The sequence below is a fragment of the Balaenoptera musculus genome, chromosome 1, assembly GCF_009873245.2.
Source record: "Balaenoptera musculus isolate JJ_BM4_2016_0621 chromosome 1, mBalMus1.pri.v3, whole genome shotgun sequence".
In the NCBI taxonomy this organism is placed as follows: Eukaryota; Metazoa; Chordata; class Mammalia; order Artiodactyla; family Balaenopteridae; genus Balaenoptera; species Balaenoptera musculus.
Window position 1 is genome coordinate 44426531 of NC_045785.1, and position 20527 is coordinate 44447057.

Consider the following 20527-nt stretch of genomic DNA (forward strand, 5'->3'; position numbering starts at 1 on the left):
TCCAAGAACATGGTATATTTTTCCATCTGTTTGTGTCATCTTTGATTTCTTTCATCAGTGTTTTATAGTTTTCTGAGTACAGGTTTTTTGTCTCCTTAGGTAGACTTATTCCTAGGTATTTTATTCTTTTTGTTGCGATGGTAAATGGGGTTGTTTCCTTAATTTCTCTTTCTGCTCTTTCGTTGTTAGTGTATAGGAATGCAAGAGATTTCTGTGCATTACTTTTGTATCCTGCAACTTTACCACATTCATTGATTAGTTCTAGTAGTTGTCTGGTGGCATCTTTAGGATTTTCTATGTGTAGTATCATGTCATCTGCAAACAGTGACAATTTTACTTCTTCTCTTCCAATTTGTATTCCTTTTATTTCTTTTTCTTATCTGATTGCTATGGTAGGACTTCCAATACTATGTTGAATAAGAGTGGTGAGAGTGGACATCCTTGTCGTGTTTCTGATCTTAGAGGAAATGCTTTCAGTTTTTCACCATTGAGAATGATGTTTGCTGTGGGTTTGTCATATATGGCCTTTATTACATTGAGGTGGTTTCCCTCTATGCCCACTTTCTGGACAGTTTTTATCATAAATGGGTGTTGAATTTTGTCAAAAGCTTTTTCTGCATCTATTGAGATGATCATACGGTTTTTATTCTTCAGTTTGTTAATGTGGTGTATCACATTGATTGATATGTGTATATTGAAGAATCCTTGCATCCCTGGGATAAATCCCACCTGATCATGGTGTATGATCCTTTTAATGTGTTGTTGCATTCTGTTTGCTAGTATTTGTTGAGGATTTTTGCATCTATATTCATCAGTGGTCTTGGTCTTTAATTTTCTTTTTTTGTAGTATCTTTGTCTGGTTTTGGTTTCAGGGTGATGGTGGCCTCATAGAATGAGTTTGGGAGCTTTCCTTCCTGTGCAGTTTTTTGGAAGAGTTTGGGAAAGATAGGTGTTAGCTCTTCTCTAAATGTTTGATAGAATTCACCTTTGAAGCCATCTGGTCCTGGACTTTTGTTTGTTGGAAGATCTTTAGTTATACTTTCAATTTCACTACTTGTGATTGGTCTGTTTATATTTTCTAATTCCTTCTGGTTCAGTCTTGGAAAGTTTTATCTTTCCAAGAATTTGTCCATTTTTTCCAGGTTGTCCATTTTAATGTCATATAGTAGTCATTGTAGTAGTCTCTTATGATCCTTTGTATTTCTGTGGTGTAAGTTGTAATTTCTCCTTTTTCATTTCTAATTTTATTGATTTGAGTCTGCTCCCTTTTTTACTTGATGAGTCTGGCTAAAGGTTTATCAATTTTTTTTTTATATTCTCAAAGAACCAACTTTTAGTTTTATTGATCTTTGCTATTGTTTTCTTTGTTTCTATTTCATTTATTTCTGCTTTGATCTTTATGATTTCTTTCCTTCTACTGACTTCGGGTTTTCTTTGTTCTTCTTTCTCTAGTTGTTTTAAGTGTAGGGTTAGGTTGTTTATTTGAAATTTTTCTTGTTTCTTGAGGTGAGATTGAATTGCTATAAACTTCCCTCTTAGAATTGCTTTAGCTGCATCCCATAGGTTTTGGGTTGTCGTGTTTTCATTGTCATTTGTTTCTATGTATTTTTTAATTTCCTCTTTGATTTCTTCAGTGATCTCTTGGTTATTTAGCAGTGCAGTGTTTAGCCTCCATGTGTTTGTGTTTTTTACAGTTTTTTTTTTCCTGTAATTGATTTCTAATCTCATAGTGTTGTGGTCATAAAAGATGTTTGATATGATTTCAGTTTTCTTAAATTTTCCAAAGCTTGATTTGTGACCCAAGTTGTGATCACGGAGAATGTTCCGTGTGCACTTGAGAAGAACGTGTATTCTGCCACTTTCGGGTGGAATGTCCTATAAATAGCAATTAAATCTATCTGGTCTGTTGCATCATTTAAAGCTTGTGTTTCCTTATTTATTTTCATTTTGGATGATCTGTCCATTGTTGTAATTGGGGTGTTAAGGTCCCCCACTATTATTGTGTTACTCTTGATTTCCCCTTTTATGGCTGTTAACATTTGCCTTATGTATAGAGGTGCTCCTGTGTTGGGTGCATAAACATTTATAATTGTTATACTTTCTTCTTGGATTGATCCCTTGATCATTCTGTAGGGTCCTTCCTTATCTCTTTAACAGTCTTTATTTTAAAGTCTATTTTATCTGATATGAGTATTGCTCCTCCAGCGTTCTTTTGATTTCCATTTGCATGGAATATCTTTTTCCATCCCCTCACTTTCAGTCTGTATGTGTCCCTAGGTCTGAAATGGTTTCTTGTAGACAGCATATATACGGGTCTTGTTTTTGTATCCATTCAGCGAGCCTGTGTCTTTTGGTTGGAGCATTTAATCCATTTACATTTAAGGTAAGTATCGATATGTATGTTCTTATTACCATTTTCTTAATTGTTTTGGGTTTGTTTTTGTAGGTCTTTTTCTTCTCTTGTGTTTCCCACCTAGAGAAGTTCCTTTAGCATTTGTTGTAAAGCTGGTTTGGTTGCGCTGAATTATCTTAGCTTTTGCTTGTCTGTAAAGCTTTTGATTTCTCCATCAAATCTGAATGAGATCCTTGCGGGGTAGAGTAATCTTGGTTGTAGGTTTTTCCCTTTCATCCCTTTAAATATATCCTGCCATTCCCTTCTGGCCTGCAGAGTTTCTGCTGAAAAATCAACTGATACCCTTATGGGGATTCCCTTGTATGTTATTTTTTGCTTTTCCCTTGCTGCTTTTAATTTTTTTTTGTTTTTTGAATTTAATTTTTGTTAGTTTGATTAATATGTGTCTTGGTGTGTTTCTCCTAGGATTTATCCTGTATGGGACTTTCTGCGCTTCCTGGACTTGGGTGGCTATTTCCTTTCCCATGTTAGGGAAGTTTTCAACTATAATCTCTTCAATTGTTTTCTCAGACCCTTTCTCTTTCTGTTCTTCTTCTGGGACCCCTATAATTCGAATGTTGGTGCATTTAATGTTGTCCCAGAGGTCTCTGGGACTGTCCTCAATTCTTTTCATTCTTTTTTCTTTATTCTGCTCCTCGGCAGTTATTTCCATCATTCTGTCTTCCAGCTCACTTATTTGTTCTTCTGCCTCAGTTTTTCTGCTATTGATTCCTTCTAGTGTATTTTTCATTTCAGTTATTGTGTTGTTCATCACTGTTTGTTTGTTCTTAATTCTTCTAGGTCTTTGTTAACATTTCTTGTATTTTCTGGATCCGTGCCTCCATCCTATTTCTGAGATTTTGGATCATCTTTTTTTTTTAATTAATTAATTTATTTTTGGCTGCATTGCATCTTCACTGCTATGCACAGGCTTTCTCTAATTGCAGTGAGCGGGGGCTACTCTTCGTTGTGGTGTGCAGGCTTCTCATTGCGGTGGCTTCTCTTGTTGCAGAGCACGGGCTCTAGGCACATGAGCTTCAGTAGTTGTGGCACACGGGCTCAGTAGTTGTAGGTCATGGGCTCCAGAGCGCAGGCTCATTTGTTGTGGCACACGGGCTTAGTTGCTCCAGGGCACATGAACCTGTGTCCCCTGCATTGGCAGGCAGATTCCTAACCACTGCACCACCAGGGAAGCCCCTGGATCATCTTTACTATCATTACTCTGAATTCTTTTTTCAGGTAGTTGCCTATTTCCTCTTCATTTATTTGGTCTTGTAGGTTTTTACCTTGCTTTTTCATCTGTAATATATTTTTTTGTCATCTCATTTTTTTGATGGGTGGGGCTGTGTTCCTGTCTTACTGGTTGTTTGGCCTGAGGCGTCCAGTGCTGGAGTTTTTGCAGTTGGATAGATCTGGGTCTTGGTGCCGAGATGAGGACCTCCGGGAGATCTCACTCCTATTAATATTCCCTGAGGTCTGAGGTTCTCTTGTTAGTCCAGTGGTTTGGACTCAGCGCTCCCACCGCAGGAGCTCGGGGCTGACCTCTTGCTTGGGAACCAAGATCCCTTAAGCTGCACGGCGCAGCGAAAGAAAAAAAAAAAAGGAGCAGTAGAATAACAAAGAATAAAAAATAAAATAAAATTAGAAAAATTTTAAAAAGTTAAAAAAAATAAATATATAAGTGAAACAACAACAACAAGGTAAAACAGAACTACAACAGCAAAAAAAAAAAAAAAAGGAGAGGGGAACAAACCAAAAGGAGCAGAACAATAATAAAGAATAAAAAGTAAAATAAAGTTAGAAAAATAAGAAATTTATTAGAAAAAATATATATAAATGAAACAACAAGGTAAAACACAACCACAAACCCCCCCGCCCCCCCGAAAAAAAAAGAAGAAAGGGCCGGAAAAGGCCTTGGCTTTGAGGGGCAGAGCTTAGGTGGGGGTGGGGCCTATGCTCAGGATCCACGAGGGAGGAAAAGGCAGCATGGCTGGAGGGGGCCTCGGACAGCGGAGTTCAGAGGTTAAGGCCCTGGGTGGGAGTACAGGGGCGGGGTTTAGGCCCAGTGCAGCTAGAGGGGGCCTCGGAGGGCAGAGGATCTGGCCTGGGACCTCAGTAGGCTCCCAGGGGCCCAAGTGTGTGGGGGAAACGCTGGCCTAGTTCCCTTCCCATCCTCCCGGTCCCCACTCACAGTGGGCCCCTCCCGAGCCGCCCTTCAGCACACCCTTCCCCAGCCGCCCTTCAGCACACTGGTCCCATCTGGCCTCTACTCCCCACCCACGCCCTCAGAACCCGGGCGGCCGGAGGGGGTCTGGGAGGGCAGAGGATCATGCCCGGGACCTCAGTAGGCTCCCCAGGGCCCAAGTGGGTGGGGGAAACGCTGGCTGCCTTCCCTTGCGATCCTCTGATCTCTCAAGGGTCTCTCCCCATCCCCGTTGCTCCCCTCACCGTGGATGGGCTCCTTCAGGTGTGAGAACCCCTCCCCTCCCCCAGCCGTCTCTCAGGAGTGCCGGTCCCATCCCGCCTCCACATCTCCTCCCCGCTCCCTACCCCCCACGTCCCACCTGGTCATTCGGGGTTCCTCCCGTCCCCTTAGGTGTCTGTGGTTCCCCACCAGTACCTGGGAGGTGCCCTAGTTGTGAGGAGACGTGAACTCTGTGTCCTCCTACTCCTCCATCTTGATTCTGCCCCCAAGGAGATTTTTGAAGAAAAATTTTCCTGTTTTGTTATTATTGTTTGTTTGTTTTGAAAGATCATACGCTTACGGAAACATATGGCAAATTTTCAGAAAAACCTTGCTCTCTGCATATGGACTCTGGCAGTGAGCTCTCCCCACATTAGGTGCCCCATCCCATACCTGAAGGGATTTTACCCTGAATTTCTACTGAAACCGATACTTGTTGGCAGCCAGGAGTGGCGTTGAAATATGGACTTACCAGTAAAAGCTACCATGGGAAATTGCCAGCTCCTTTTACATCAGCCAACAAATGACCATTTGTTAGAGATCAGCTATGTTAAAGCATTAATAACCTGTCCTAGTTTGAACTGGCATCTTAAAGAGAATTGCTAGATCTTTTGACATGTACATACTATTGAGAGGTTTACTTTCTGTTAACAAAGTAAGATTAACTTAAATGTATTTCATTTGCTTATATTCTAAGAGTTTGGTAGTGATACAGATGGTTATATCAAGGACTTTTAGGCTTTGTGCATTCTTCCATAATCTTTTCTTGCTGCCTGGTGTTCCTCCATGAATTCGGCCCCTCCCTCCTCTCCTTTGAAATGACTCACATATCTCCAGGAAGCCAACTTTAATTAATTTAACACGATATATTATTCTTTCATTCGTATATTCTTCCCTCTCAGCACCTGTTTGAGTTCTCAACCCTGCCCCTTAATGGGCAACATGATACAGAAAGCCTCAGAGTCTCTCATCCCCAAGGTACAGGGGAAAGAGAATAGCCTTTGGAGATACCGAAACCTGGGTTCAGACCTTGGCTCTGTCACTTACTAGGTATAAACCTTCCCTGAGTCCAGTTGTCTCATCTAGAAAATGGTGAGAATAATGTCTATCCATGGAGCTGTTGTGGGGATTAAATGAGATATAAGGTATGTAAAGCCCCTAGCGTGGTAAGTGCTCAGTAAATCATTGCTTCCTCCCCAACCCATATATTAAACATTAATTTTGCATAAACACATTAGAATTGTCTGTGACTCCTCCAAAGGACTAGGGGAGCTGAGAAAGCATCTGGGGTACATCAGATGCAGATGAATTGGTGAAGGCTCAATTAAAACTGAGCTGTTGAATGTTTGTATTCTTCCTGTAACAGGGGGAAGCCATAGAGCTTAGGAGTTGGGAGTGTGGGCTTTGGCAGCAGGAATCTGCTTTCATACCTAGCTCAGCCACTTAGTAGCTGTGTGACCTTGGGCAAGTTGTTTGACCTCTCTGACCCTCATAGGGTTATTGTAAAGATTAAATGAGTCCAGGTATGTGAAGTAATCAGCATAGTGAGAGCTCAGTAAATGCTGATATAGTAACAGCAGCAGCAGCAGCATTTATTTCCTAAAGTCACCTTTTTATTGACTATGAGTCCTTTTTTTGGCATATTAGAATCTAATCTAACTGTGAATCAAGTCCAGTTATCTCAGTTCGCTAGCTTTTTTTCCCCCTGCTCTTTGATGTTATATATCTGCAAGAGAACTGGATTTTCTAGGTTGTAAATACCTTAATTTTTAGGACTTCAGACCTTTTTTCAAGTAATAAGAGAAAATTTTGTTACAGGCAAAGATGGAGTGGCTATTGAATCACAGTCTTTTTATGGGCTATCCCTGCATTCTAAGACATATAATAAAAACTTTTATTTTCAATCTTGTTTTCGTTATTTAATAATATAGGCATGCTGTACTTTCATAGTTTACCCCCATCTTAGGCCGTTTGGGCTGCTATATCGAACATACCACAGCCTGGGTAGCTTATAAACAACAGAAATTTACTTCTCACAGCTCTGGTGGCTGGAAGCCCTAGATAAAGGCATCAGTATGGTCCCGTCTGGTGAGGGCCCTCTTCCTGGTTCATAGCCAGTGCCTTCTTGCTGTGGGCTTGTATCACGGAAGGAGCTAGGGGTCGCTCTGGAGCCTCTTTATAAGGCATTAATCCCATTCATAAGGGCTCTACTCTCACGACCTTCCAAAGGCCCTCCCTACCAATACCATCACATCAGGCATTAGGATTTCAAAATACGAGTTTTGCGGGGGATACAAACCTTCAGACCATAGCAACTCCTATCTTTTTTTATTAAGGCACAGATTATCTAACTATTGGACCATAATTTGATATTATTACTATTAGTGGTAGTAGTACTATTAGAGTACTATTGTTATATTGATTGCCTGAAACACTGACTACTGAAAATTTTGATTTCTTGGTGAATTTTTCCTTTTGCACTTGTCCAAGGTAGACATTGCTGATTTAGCAATAAGATATTAGAGTCTTTGTGGTATGGCCTTTTTTACATTATACTTTGGTTATACTACTAAAATTAATATTTTAAACGTATTTGCAGGGCAGGAATAGAGACGTAGACGAAGAGAACGGACATGCGGACACCGGGGAGATGGGGAGGGTGGGAGATTAGGATTGACATATATACACTACCATGTGTAAAATAGATAGCTAGCTCGGTGCTTTGTGATGACCTAGATGGGTGGGATGGGGGGTGTGGGAAAGAGGTCCAAGAGGGAGGGGATATATGCATACATATGGCTGATTCACTTTGTTGTACAGCAGAAACTAACACAACATTATAAAGCAACTATACGCCAATAAAAAAATTAATATTTTTAAAACTTTGTTTTTATATAGTAATACATACTTAAGTACAAAAAAATTGGGAAAGATAGAGAAACAAAATGAAAAAATTACTCTCGTATAATCCTACCATCTATATCAGGGGTTGACAAATTATGAACTGTGGGCCAAATTCATCCCGCCACCTGTTTGTTTTTTGGTTTTTTTTGTGTAAAAGTTTTCTGAAGTCTAGCCTGTAAGGAAGGGCATGAATCTGTAGTGTACAGCCTGATAAATGTTAACAAATGAATACATCTCCCAGATCAAGATGCATAATGTTGCCAGCACTGTAGAAACCTCCCTGACACCACCTCCCATCACTATCCACTCCCAAAAGGAACCACTATTCCAAATTCTGTCACCATAGGTTGATATTATTTATTTTGGAAATTCATATAGGTGGAACCATACAATATTTACTCTTTTAGGTGTGGCTTCTTTCACTCAGCATTGTAAGGTTTATTATATTGTTGCATGTAGCAGTAGTTCATTTTTACTATGTGAATACACCAGAATTCATTTATTCAGTTCATGGTTGCTGTATCTTCGCAGTTTTCCATTTTGTGGCCTTATGAATAAAGGTGTTACGAACATTCTCATATGTGTCTTTTAGTGGACACATGTACTTATTTCCATTTGGCATATAACCAGGAGTAAAAATACTAAGTCATGAGCTACCATATAGCCAGTTTTTTGATATGGATATACTATTTTACAGTCTCTTCCATATTATATGAGAGTTTCATTTGCTCCACATTTTTGACAGTACTTGGTAATGTCAGTTTTTTTTTTTTTTTTAAGTCAGGTTCATTGAGGTATAATTTACATACAATAAAATCTACGTTTTTTAGATGTACAATTCTATGAATTTAGACAAATGCATACAGTTGTATAGCCACTACCAAAACTCAAGATATAGAATATTTCCAAAAAATGTCCTCATGTCCTTTTGTAGTCAACCCCCTTCTCTCACCCTCAGGCCCTGGCAACCCCTGATCTGATTTCTGTCCCTGTAGTTTCACTTTTTCCAGAATGTCATAAACTGCAAATGGAATCATACAGTATGCAGCTTTTTGAGCCTGTTTCTTTCATATATTATCAGTAATTTGTTCCTTTTTGTTGCTGAGTAGTTTATCCATTCACCAGCTGGAGTATATTTAGTTTTTTTTCAGCTTTTGGCAATTTGAATAAAACCACTATGAGCATCCACATACAGGTTTTTGTGTGGATTTATGTTTTCATTTCTCTTCGGTAAACACCTAAGAATGGGATTGGTAGGTCATATGGCATGTGTATGTTTAGCTTTCTAAGAAATGTCCAGACTGTTGTCTAAAGTGGCTGTACCATTTTACAGTCCCTCCAGCGTTGTTCTGACCTTTTAGTTGTTCCTCATCCTCACCAGCACTGGGTATTATTATTTTTTTTTAAGCCATTCATTCTAGTAGGTATGTTGTAGTATCTCAACTGTACTTTTAATTTGCATTTTCCTGCTGACTAATGGAATTGAACACTGTTTCATGTGGTTTTTTTGACCATTTGGAGATCTTTTGTATGTGCCTGTTTATGTTATTTGCCCACTTTTGTATTGAACTATCTAACCTTTTCTAATTGAGTGATAGGAGTTTTTTATATTTTCTGGATACAAATTCTTTGTTAGATCTGTGAGTTGCAAATATCTTATCCCTCTTGGTCTGCTACCTGTTTTGAAAATAGTTTTATTGGAATACAGCTACATTCATTTGTTTATGTATTCTCTATGGCTGCTGTTGTGCTACAGGTGCAGAGTTGAGTAGTTGCAGTAGAGACCTAGTGGCCTGCAAATCCTAAAATATTTAGTGTCCGATCCTTTACAGAAAAAGTTTGTTAACCCCTGATCTAGATAACTATTCATCTTCTAACAAATTACCACAAACTTAGTGGTTTAAAAAAACGCACGCATTTATTTATTACCTCACAGCTTCCATGGGTAAGTTGGCTGAGGACAGCTTAGCTGGGTCCTCTGCATAGGGTGTCGCAGGCCGCAGTCAGGGTGTTGGCCAGGGCTGAGTTCTCATCTAGAGACTTGACTGGGGAAGTGGTTCGTGTCCAAGTTCACTGATGTTGCTGGCAGAATTAATTTCCTTGTAGCTGTGAGAATGATAGCTTTAGTTTTTTACTGGTTATTGGTCAGAGTCTGCCCTCAGCTCCTAAAGGTCAGTACCCTGCCATGTAGCCCTCTCCGTATGCAGTATGCAGTTCACAGTATAGCAGCTAGCTTATTCAAGGCCAGCAGGAGAGTGAGAGAGAGCCAGCAAGACAGAGTCTTATACGGTGTAACAGAACACAGGAATGACAGCCCATCACCTTTGCCACATTGTGCAGGCTAGAAACAAGTCACAGGTCCTGCCCACACTCGAGGGTAGGAGATTATACAAAGGCATGAATACCAGAAGGCAGGGATCACAGGGGTCACCTTAGAGTCTGTGTGCCACAGTAGCTATTATTAATGTATTGGTCTCCGAGTTTACAGATGTTCTTCCTATACATACATAATTGAATATCTGTTTTTAAGCAAAACTTGGGTCCATTCTTACAGTTTGTTTTGTAACTGGCTTATATAACAGTATCATGAAGAGTATAACATAAATATGTTTTCAGGTCAATAAAATGTAGATCTACATCATCTAACGACTGCATTGTATCCCATTATATGAATATACCATGATTTATTTAATAAATTCCCTCTTGTTAAATATTGAGGTTGCTTGTGATTTATGTCACATTTCATCAGGCTGCCATAGAGTGTATGTGAGTGCCCATTTGCCCACACTAATTCTGGATGTGATTCTGTTGCAGTCAGTGGCTTTTGACTAAAATGTATACATGAAACTGAACACTCCCCTTTTCTCCTTCCTTCTGCATGTCTCTGTTTTAGATAAGAAGGCCGACTGCACAATTACAATGGCTGACTCGGACTTACTGGCTTTGATGACTGGTAAAATGAATCCTCAGTCGGTAAGTATGATGGCGCTTATATCCTTTTCTTAGGTGGGTTTTAGCCCGTTTCACTTCATCACCTACCTCAACCTCATCCCATAAAGTGCAAAGTGGTCAAACCCACAAAACTCAGTGTTCCCCAAATGTTCACTTAACAAATGACAGACAGTTGTGAAGCTAATGATGTGCCAGACGATGCCCTGTGTGCTGGAAATGTCCAGATGTAGAAGAAATAGTTCCCATGCTCAGGGCGTCCACAATTTGGTACGAGACAGGTCTGCAAAAGAGTAAGTGCAGAGCTTCCCTGGTGGTGCAGTCATTAAGAATCTGCCTGCCAATGCAGGGGACGCGGGTTTGAGCCCTGGTCCGGGAAGATCCCACATGCTGTGGAGCAACTAAGCCCGTGCGCCACAACTACTGAGCCTGCGCTCTAGAGCCCGCGAGCCACAACTACTGAGCCCGTGCACCACAACTACTGAAGCCCACGTGCCTAAAGCCCGTGCTCTGCAACAAGAGAAGACACCGCAATGAGAAGCTCACACACCGTGACGAAGATTAACCCCTGCTCATCGCGGCTAGAGAAAGCCTGCACACAACAACAAAGACCCGGGCTTCCCTGGTGGCGCAGTAGTTGAGAGTCTGCCTGCCAATGCAGGGGACACGGGTTCGAGCCCTGGTCTGGGAAGATCCCACATGCCGCGGAGCAACTGGGCCCGTGAGCCACGACTACTGAGCCTGCGCGTCTGGAGCCTGTGCTCCGCAACAAGAGAGGCCGCGATAGTGAGAGGCCCGCGCACTGCAATGAAGAGTGGCCTCCGCTCGCCGCAACTAGAGAAAGCCCTCGCACAGAAACGAAGACCCAACACAGCCAAAAATAAATAAATAAATTTTAAAATAAATAAATAAAAAAATAAAAGTAACTACATAATAAATATAAAAGATTATTAAAAAAACAACAAAGACCCAATGCAGCCAAAAATAAATAAATTAAATAAATTAATTAAAAAAAAAAACTTAAAAAAAAAAAAGTAAGTGCAGCCAAATATCCAAGGTGCCCTGCCTTACTTGTGGTCGGGGAGGATGGAGGAAGGAGAAGTCACATCTTCCTGGGCCATCAGAGAAGGCTTCACAGAGGAAACAATGCTTGGCTGAGTCCTGGGAGTGATTAGGAGTTAGCAGTGCACAGATGGAGAGTAGGAGCCATCAGATAGAAGGAGGGACCGGTGTGAACAAAGGCATGATCTTTTACATTTCGTATCTTTGCCCGTGCTCTTTTTTTTGCCTGAGCTGTCCTTCCTTGACAAACTCCTTGCCTTTCAAAATGAACTTAGATGTTATGTCCAAAGACCTCCTACCACATTGTTGGGGAGCTATAGTCAGTCCCTCTTCTGGGCCACTTACTGGACTGCTAGCCTGGCACTTGTCTCATTATACTAGTCGTAATGTGCCTGTCTCTTCCCTATTAGATTGTGTGTATCTCAAGGGAACAAAGCACATCTTGTTCATCTTTGTGTCTCCAGAACTTAGCATGATGCCTTGCGTTTTTGGGTTTTCACAATTAATTTGCATTTGTCTAAAATGTATTTATGCCTTGTGTAGATTTTCCAGGCCCCCAGATTGTCAAGGGTCTTCTTATACTCTTTAGTTGTACAGTGTTGAACAGACTTGATATACATTATCCATAGATAACACAAAGGAAGCTAAAATGCTGCTTTCCACTGTAACCTTATTTTTTTTTTTGTTGCCTCAGCCTGATTTGTTTTAGGTCTTGTTCCTGTGGTACCCTAGTAATTTGAAAGATTGGATAAAACAACTAAATCTGACTCCTACTCGTATTCCTTTTAAAAATGCTTTTTCTATGCAACTAAGCATATTTCAGCTGATGCGTGGACAAGTGAGAGATTTGCATCTGTGATGTTTCAACTGAATACACACCATTGACATTGACATTTCCACCCACTGCGCCCTCTCCAAAAATCTGGACAGAACAGAGGCCACCAATCTCGGAGCTGGCCGACGTCCTCCTTCCCACCCACCGCTGCTTATTCCACGGTGCACACCATGCACTTCCTTGGCAGTGTGGTCAGGCTTCGCACTCAGCTGCCCTCGTTCTCTCAGTTTATCTGTTTACCACCCATTTTGGGGAATGAAGTGTCAGCTTACTTTTCCTGAACACCTGTTAGCACCCAAAGGAATTAAAGATAAAAATAGGAGACGTTTCTGTTAATGTGCTGATGGCCTTCCCTTATGCTCAGTAGAAGATTTGACTGGAAACCATTAAATGCAGTGGAAATTATAATTTCAGTGTTTGGCTACAGTTGAAGCAAAGCAATGTGCTCTCCAGCAGAAAGCACATGAAGAACACCTTAGGGGCCAGATTTAAATGATTCTTATGTTCGGATTCTCTAAAAAGTGAAGACTCATTTATTAAATGAAAAGTCATTTCCTCTTTTAATTAAGAAAAGGGAAATATGGTGAGTTTCTCTTCTAGATACTACTGGTCCATATTTTTAAAGGACATATGTTAAATATATTGTGTTCTGAGACACCTGACCTTAAAGTCATCAGACAGAAGGCTGTGTGCCATATAGAAAGAAATATTTAGTTTGTCCAGACAGAGGAGAAAAAAAAAAGGAATTAGTCACCCTCACCAGAAGGTGTAGAGAAAGCAGAGCTCTGAGATTTCCTATGGATGAGGCAGAAGAGCCCCTCACTTCTTAATGAATATACTTGTTAGGAAGCTAAGACTACCAGAACTTTTCCTGTAGCTTTTCCTTATTTTAAGAATCGAGTTAAAAGACTGAGATCGTAGCAGGGAAATCATGCTATGTTCCCAATTTTGCTATTTCTTTAAAGTTTTCCTGGGATTTTGTTACATGATAAATTTAGCAAACATCATGTGATCTAATCCCAGGCAGTTGTTAAATGGAACAAACTGTGGCTCTGCACTTGGGATTGGTTTGATTCTTCTTATTGAGCCAAAGATTAACACAGGCACCTCAGTCTCAGCAGTCTGCCTGGCCTCCCTCTGTAGGGAATAAATCTTTATCATGTAGACCAAAAAAGGGAGAAAAATGGTGACATTTCATCTGCATTGTATTGAATCCCAAGAGTTCATAAGTGTGTTATGCATGTGCTTCTTCTCCCTGCTAGCAGACCCACTGAACAAATGTGTAATGTTTTTAAACAAAATCGGTCTAGTATGAATCCACTCTGCCTAATATTTGGAAAATGTACCACCCTTGAGGAAGGTAGGTAAAGGCAGGCTCAATTTTTAAGAGAACACATTTGGGAAAGATATGCCTTTTGACGGCTCTATAAAAAGCATGACTTTTACAAATTCGTCCTTTTGAAGACTCTGGTTCTAAATCTATTCCTGAAAGCCAAGTTTCATATTTTGAAGAAAGTTTAAGAGACCTGGATAAATAAATCATCTCAAGGCTGGATAGTCTAGAGATATCAGCGGTCTCAAAACAAAAAACACCAAATGATAAATTTTCTTTCTTCTTCCTCGCAGGCCTTCTTTCAAGGTAAATTGAAAATCACTGGCAACATGGGTCTGGCTATGAAGTTACAAAATCTTCAGCTTCAGCCAGGCAAAGCTAAACTGTGAAGAACTCTCTTTGCCTACCTTTGAAAATCAAGATGAGATATATAGATATATATCCATATATTTCATTGTCAGAACTTAGATTGAAACTACACATTGGCAAATAGCGTATTTGTTTTTAAATGGGTGTGACCAATCCTGTTTTTCCTAAGCTCTGGGTGAATAGAACCTGATGGTGTACTACTGCTTTGCTGAATTGCATACAACTGTGCATTACAAAGTTAATATGGTAATTATGGTTTGGGGTAAAATTGAGTTTTAGAATAAAATTAGGAATAGCAAAATCCAAAAACTATGTAAACAAAAGCTCTCATTTTGCTTATAAAGTATATTTGAGGATTATTCTGCTGAAGATTCAATTTAAGTTTTCCTTGGGAGAACTAGGGAAGAAACAGAATACCAGTAGCTGGCCAGTAATTAGTGTTGTGCACTTAATGACCTTAATCTGTTTTCCATTGATAATTTTAAAAATTCTGTACTGGGATGTTTTTTTAAAAAAATCTTTACAGTTTTGCATTTCATGCCATCAAAACAGTATTTTCTTCCCAAATCAAAGAAATATGATCAAGGCTTGGGAGAAAAAATATATAGCTGAACACAGGCCTATTTTTTAAAACAAAAATATTTTTAAGTGAGTTTCCTTCTCGGAAAAAAATCAGTGTATTAGAATCATAAAACACTGTTGTTAAAAATAATTGAACAAATAAAGTTTGCTTTGAGATGCACAGTTTTCAAATTATAATCTCATATTAATTTAATTAAATTTGTAAAACTCTCCTTCCTTTGTTATAATTTTCCCTTTTCATATGTTTAGTTTAACAAGCCACATTTAATTTACCTTCCTAGTTTTTTTTTAATTCAATTTAAAGGAATATTGCTTTTTGTTCCTTTTTTTTAAAAGGTAAATTTCATATCAGACTTTGGCATGTGATGTGTTTTCCCTACTTTTACCTTCCTAGTTTTTCTAACGCTAATGTTATTTCTATTAACTCGGTGAGATATAGGGTAAAATAATGTTTTTGGAAGAATGTTTAATAGAAAATTAAAATAGCTCTTCCTCATCTCCTTTGTTTTTATTGTGTATGTTCTTTTTGTTCAGGGTTTTCTAAATGATGGAGAGTAAGAGAAACATTGGGGATTTACAATCTGTGTTATCTAGACTACTATCTACTGGTTACTTTGGCATAATCAATCACTAGCTCTTGATTAGGGAGGTGCTGTGTTGTGGTGGAAAGAGCACTTGACTAGGAGCCAGGAGTCTTGTTTCTCTTAGGCAAATAAGTAACAGTCTGCTAGCTTGTTTGCTGTTTGCTAGCCTGTTTGCTAACCTGTTAAAAGAGGGCATTTAAGATGGTCTTTAAGGTCCCTTCTGTTCTGATAATCCTGTGAGTCTACTCAGAGCCCAGTAGAACTGTTTGGGAGTTATCCAGGTCCCACCTTTCTGCTGTTAACACGTTTACTTCACCCAAAGGTGGTCAGAGGTAAAAAGCCAGGTGGTTTCATTTTGCTTGTTTAGATGTTTGGAGCCTCTACTAATCAAATCAGGACTGTGGATCCAATCCCCCTAGGCCATTTAGCTTTGCATGTTCTGTGACCAGCAGAACAGCATTTGGGGATGGGACAAGATGGTAAATTAAGGCAGTATAAGTTTATCTCAAGTCCCATAAAATCAGTTCAGAACACAGACTTCCTAATCATAGAGGCTTTTTACTCTGAGAAGAAAAAAGACTTCAAGGAAAAAGTTCCAACAAAATGTCTGATTTATTTGTAGTTTGGATTTGCTGCATTTTTCTGCTTTCACTTGTCCCAGATAGCAGGAGATGTTTGTTTTAGGCTTTAGGATGAACCTGAAAAAAACAAAACAAACAACAAAAGAAAAACAAAAACTTGTTCTTGGGGGTAGAGATGTATCCATATATAAATACAATTTATATGTATAATAGAAAAGTACTTAATGATAAAAATATAGTAGCAGTTTAATTTCTAGGGAAGCATCATGGTTTGGAGGAAAGAGGTTAACAGGTCTGGGTTAAAACTGATACTGTTACTGGTTTTGCTACTTGTGCAGGTTGAGCCTCAGTTGCCTGATCTGGAAAGTGGAGATATTAATATTGACCTCCTAGGATTATTGAGAATCTAGAGAGGTAACATATGTAAAGTACCTAAATTAGTGTTAGGTGTACATCATAGTCATTCTTAGTTCCCTTACTGGAAATGTGAGTTCCCTTCCTCTCCCCACCTTTTGCCTCTGTGATATGTGATAAGATGTCTGTAGTGTGTTTTTTTTTTTTTTTATGTCCCACTTTTTGAGTCTTTTCTCATTTGTTCATTCACTGAACAAATATTTCTTAAGTGCCTATCATATATTGGGTGCCATATTGAGGGTAATGCTAAGCACTGGAGACAGCAGTGAGCTCCTCAGTCAAATCAAAAAGATGAATAATTATTACAGACTGATGTGCCGTGCAGGAGATGGTCAGAGTGCTGTCATGGAGAGTCATAGTGACTGACTCACTGTGATACAGTGGTTAAGGGCGACATCTCTGAGGAGGTAATATGTAAGCTGAGATCCACAGGTTGAGGAATGAGCCGTGCAAAGAACCATGCAGGAAAGGGGGAAAGACACCTGGCTTGTTCTAGAAATTGCAAGAGGGCCAGTGTGAGTGGAATATAATGACCCAGAAGGACAGGCCCAAGATGAGGCTGGATGGATACACAGGAGCCAGTTACATTGGAATCTGTTCATTACAGTAAGGCATTTGTATTTCATTCTTAGTGCAGTTGGGAGCTGTTGAAAGTGTAGCTTTACGTGTGTTTCTTTCTCACTCATGCTGCATATCCACTTCACCTTCATATCCTAAGTCTAGAACCCAGGCTAATGGAGCACTTCTGTCTGGAGCACAGCTCCCATTTCATTGTCGGAAGAAAGTCACATGCCTCACCTAACTTCACAATCTTACCATGTATCAGAAGAAGAGAATGGAGTTGGATTATTTCTGAAGGAACTGATGACCATCACAGAAGGGCTCTAGGCAGGGGAAGGAAATAATTTAAACTGTCACTGTAGCTGCTGTGTGGAGAATGTACTGGGAGTACAGGGCTGGAGAATGGAAGGTGCAAGAAGATGGTGTCCTGGACTAGGGTGTCAGTGGTGGACTTAGATGTGGAAATTAGGCAGAGGTAGAGCTGACAGAACTTGGTGACTGGATATAGGGGCAAGAATGGCTTCCAGTGACTGGCCAGGTGAATGGTGGATCATGACTGGAATGAGGAGGGGACAGCAGGTTTTAGGGAGAGTGGTTGAAATAATAAGCTCCACTTTTGAACTTGTTAACTTTGAGATGCCTGAAAAGATTTCCAGGTGGAGATATCAAGGAGGCAGCTGCATTTACAAGACTGGAGCTCAGAGGTGGGGTCAGCTTGCAGATGCACTTTTGGAAGTCATGAGCATATGGGTGGTATTTAAAGCCACAGGAATGGATGGTGTCACCTGGGGAGGGAAGAAGGGGGATTAGAGTACGCCTTGAGGAACCCCAGCTGTTAGAGATCAGGTAGAGGAGGAGGATCTGGCAAGGGGTATGAGGACAGAGGACTAAAGAGGTGGAGGAAAATTTCCTGAGAAAAGATACAGCCTAAAAGTGGCCGTGGTCAACTGTGTCCTATGCTGCTTGTGAGGTCAGTTAGGATGATGTCTGAAAAGTGTCTACTGGATTAAATTTGGCAACATGGAAGTCATGGGTGATTACTACAAAATCACTTTCAGTGCTGGATTGGAATTGGTTTCATAAAGAGCTACGAAAAACAAGAACAAAAAAGTTCCATTTGGTAGTGATATGTTCAGTTTCCAAGTGATTAGTACAGAGCAAGCACATTAGCTAATACTTTAAGTTCTAGATTAGGTCATCTTGCACATGCTGTTCTCTGTGCCCACCCTCACCATTCTCTCCCTGCTGCCTGCCACTTTATCCACTTGGCAAATTCCTTTTCATCCTTTTCATGCCTTAGCTTTCAGGAAGTTGTCCCTCTTTGCCACACACACACACACACACACAAACAAAACAAAAAAACAAACACTACGTAATCATTCCTTTGTAGTAATATGTTTCTGTCTCCCACCGAACAGAGAGCTCCTTAAGGGCAGGGACTGCATTTCATGCGTCCATTTTGATACCCCCAGTGCAAAGTCTTGGCTTACTGTCATAAAGTGAATGAATGAGATAAGCTGAATAACAATCTCATATTCACAGGGGGCTTTTCTGAAGATAGGAGCCTCATCATAGCAATGCATTATCTATGACAATGACCTTCTGTTGCCCCGATGTTGAAAGAGAACATTAAAAATTCCTCTTTAGCCGGACTTATCTTGCTATTTCTTCTTTTTTTTTAAAGAATCAATTTTATTTATTTATTTTTGGTTGCGTTGGGTCTTCATTGCTGCATGCAGGCTTTCTCTAGTTGCGGTAAGCGGGGGCTACTCTTCGTTGCAGTGCATGGGCTTCTCATTGCGGTGGCTTCTCTTGTTGCAGAGCATGGGCTCTAGGCGCGCGGGCTTCAGTAGTTGTGGCCCGAGGGCTCTAGAGGACAGGCTCAGTAGTTGTGGTGCACTGGCTTAGTTGCTCTGCGTCATGTGGGACCTTCCTGGACCAGGGCTCGAACCCGTGTCCCCTGCATTGGCAGGCGGATTCTTAACCACTGCACCACCAGGGAAGTGCTATCTTGCTATTTCTTTGAAAATATTTGCAGCTTCTCAGAATAGTCTTTCAACTTAAGATTGAAGCAGCCTGAAGTAATCAGAAAAGTCAGTTTATTTGTAGTTTTATTACATGTTTGTTTGTAAAAAACAAAGTGGCGGGATTTCCCTGGTGGTGCAGTGGTTGAGAATCTGCCTGCCAATGCAGGGGACACGGGTTCGAGCCCTGGTCTGAGAAGATCCCACATGCCGCAGAGCAACTAGGCCCGTGTGCCATAATTACTGAGCCTGTGCGTCTGGAGCCTGTGCTCTGCAACAAGAGAGGCCGCGATAATGAGAGGCCCGCGCACCGCGATGAAGAGTGGCCCCCACTTGCCGCAACTGGAGAAAGCCCTCACACAGAAATGAAGACCCAACACAGCCATAAATAAATAAATAAATAAATAAATAAACAAACAAACAAACCCAAAGTTTAAAAAAAAAAAAAAGTAACACTCAAGATTTCAGCTTTAAAAGAAGAAACAACAACAACAAGAACAAAGTGGCCTAGTTGGTTCTGGGTACATTAAAATCATTAGTCTTCTTGCTGTACTTGTCCAGATGAATTAAAAATCTCAGGTTTCTGTAATCCTTGTTGCATATATAGAAGAACAGTAATGGAGCACATGATTAGGAAGTTGAGTGTGGAGGTGACGGAGGAGTCACTGAGGTGGGATCAGAAGAATCTCAGATCAGGTCCTGTCTGCCTCCTGGAAGCTAAGTTAGGACAAGGCTTTAAGCTTCGTCAGACTTTAGTTTCTTCCTCTGCACAAGGGGGGCACTGTTCATATTTTTAAAAATAGTCTCATTAGACTGTGAACACCTTGAGGGCAGAAATTGTTATTCACCTCTGTCTCTAGTATTAATACCATGTCTACCAAAGTAAGCATCAGCAAAGGTTTCTCAGACAAATGAGGAGTAGACAACAATCCATTAAAGTTCTTTGCGATTGTAATATACCTTGTAAAAGGTTCAGTTACATATAAACATAAACTCCTTCTGTTTTCTTCATCTGTGTCACCCTAGAAAAAAGAAACATGAAGTTAAATCCTGTAAGTAACCGCTTTATCTTCTGAAACTTTAGCAATTTGAGAAAATAATACATTTAGAGCAGCCTGGTATAGTGGGAAAACTTGGGGCCTATCAGATGAGGGTTTTGGTCCTAGCTCTGGCACTTAAACATTGGGACCTTCCTTGAGCTGATAATGACTCTGAGCCTGTTTCTCACTCTGTAAAAAGAGAATAATAATGCCTACCTTGCTGGTTGTGAGGATTAGCAATTGTAGCTATAAAATGTCACGTACTCAATAGATGGTGCCTAATGTTATTTGAGAAATTTTTTTAACATGAAGGAATTTATTCATTGGAACATTTTGTGATAATCCTTTGAGTTCAGATAATCAGCTAACTTCAGGATTGGGGACAATTTGCATTCCTCGTTGACTGTCATCTTACATTTTTCTCAAGATTCAT

The 20527-nt window shown here is 40.2% G+C and overlaps 1 protein-coding gene across 2 annotated transcripts in view; it reads left to right on the plus strand.

The window, feature by feature from the left end:
- The window catches only part of SCP2 (sterol carrier protein 2), a 148679-nt gene extending 133293 nt beyond the window's left edge, over window positions 1-15386 (plus strand). For both annotated transcript variants that reach the window (XM_036866648.1, XM_036866655.1), the window contains 2 exons: window positions 10654-10733; window positions 14233-15386. In XM_036866648.1, the coding sequence (XP_036722543.1) occupies window positions 10654-10733; window positions 14233-14328 (176 nt within the window). In that variant the 3' untranslated portion in view covers window positions 14329-15386. The remainder of the gene's footprint in view (window positions 1-10653; window positions 10734-14232) is intronic.
- Window positions 15387-20527: the final 5141 nt, after the last annotated feature.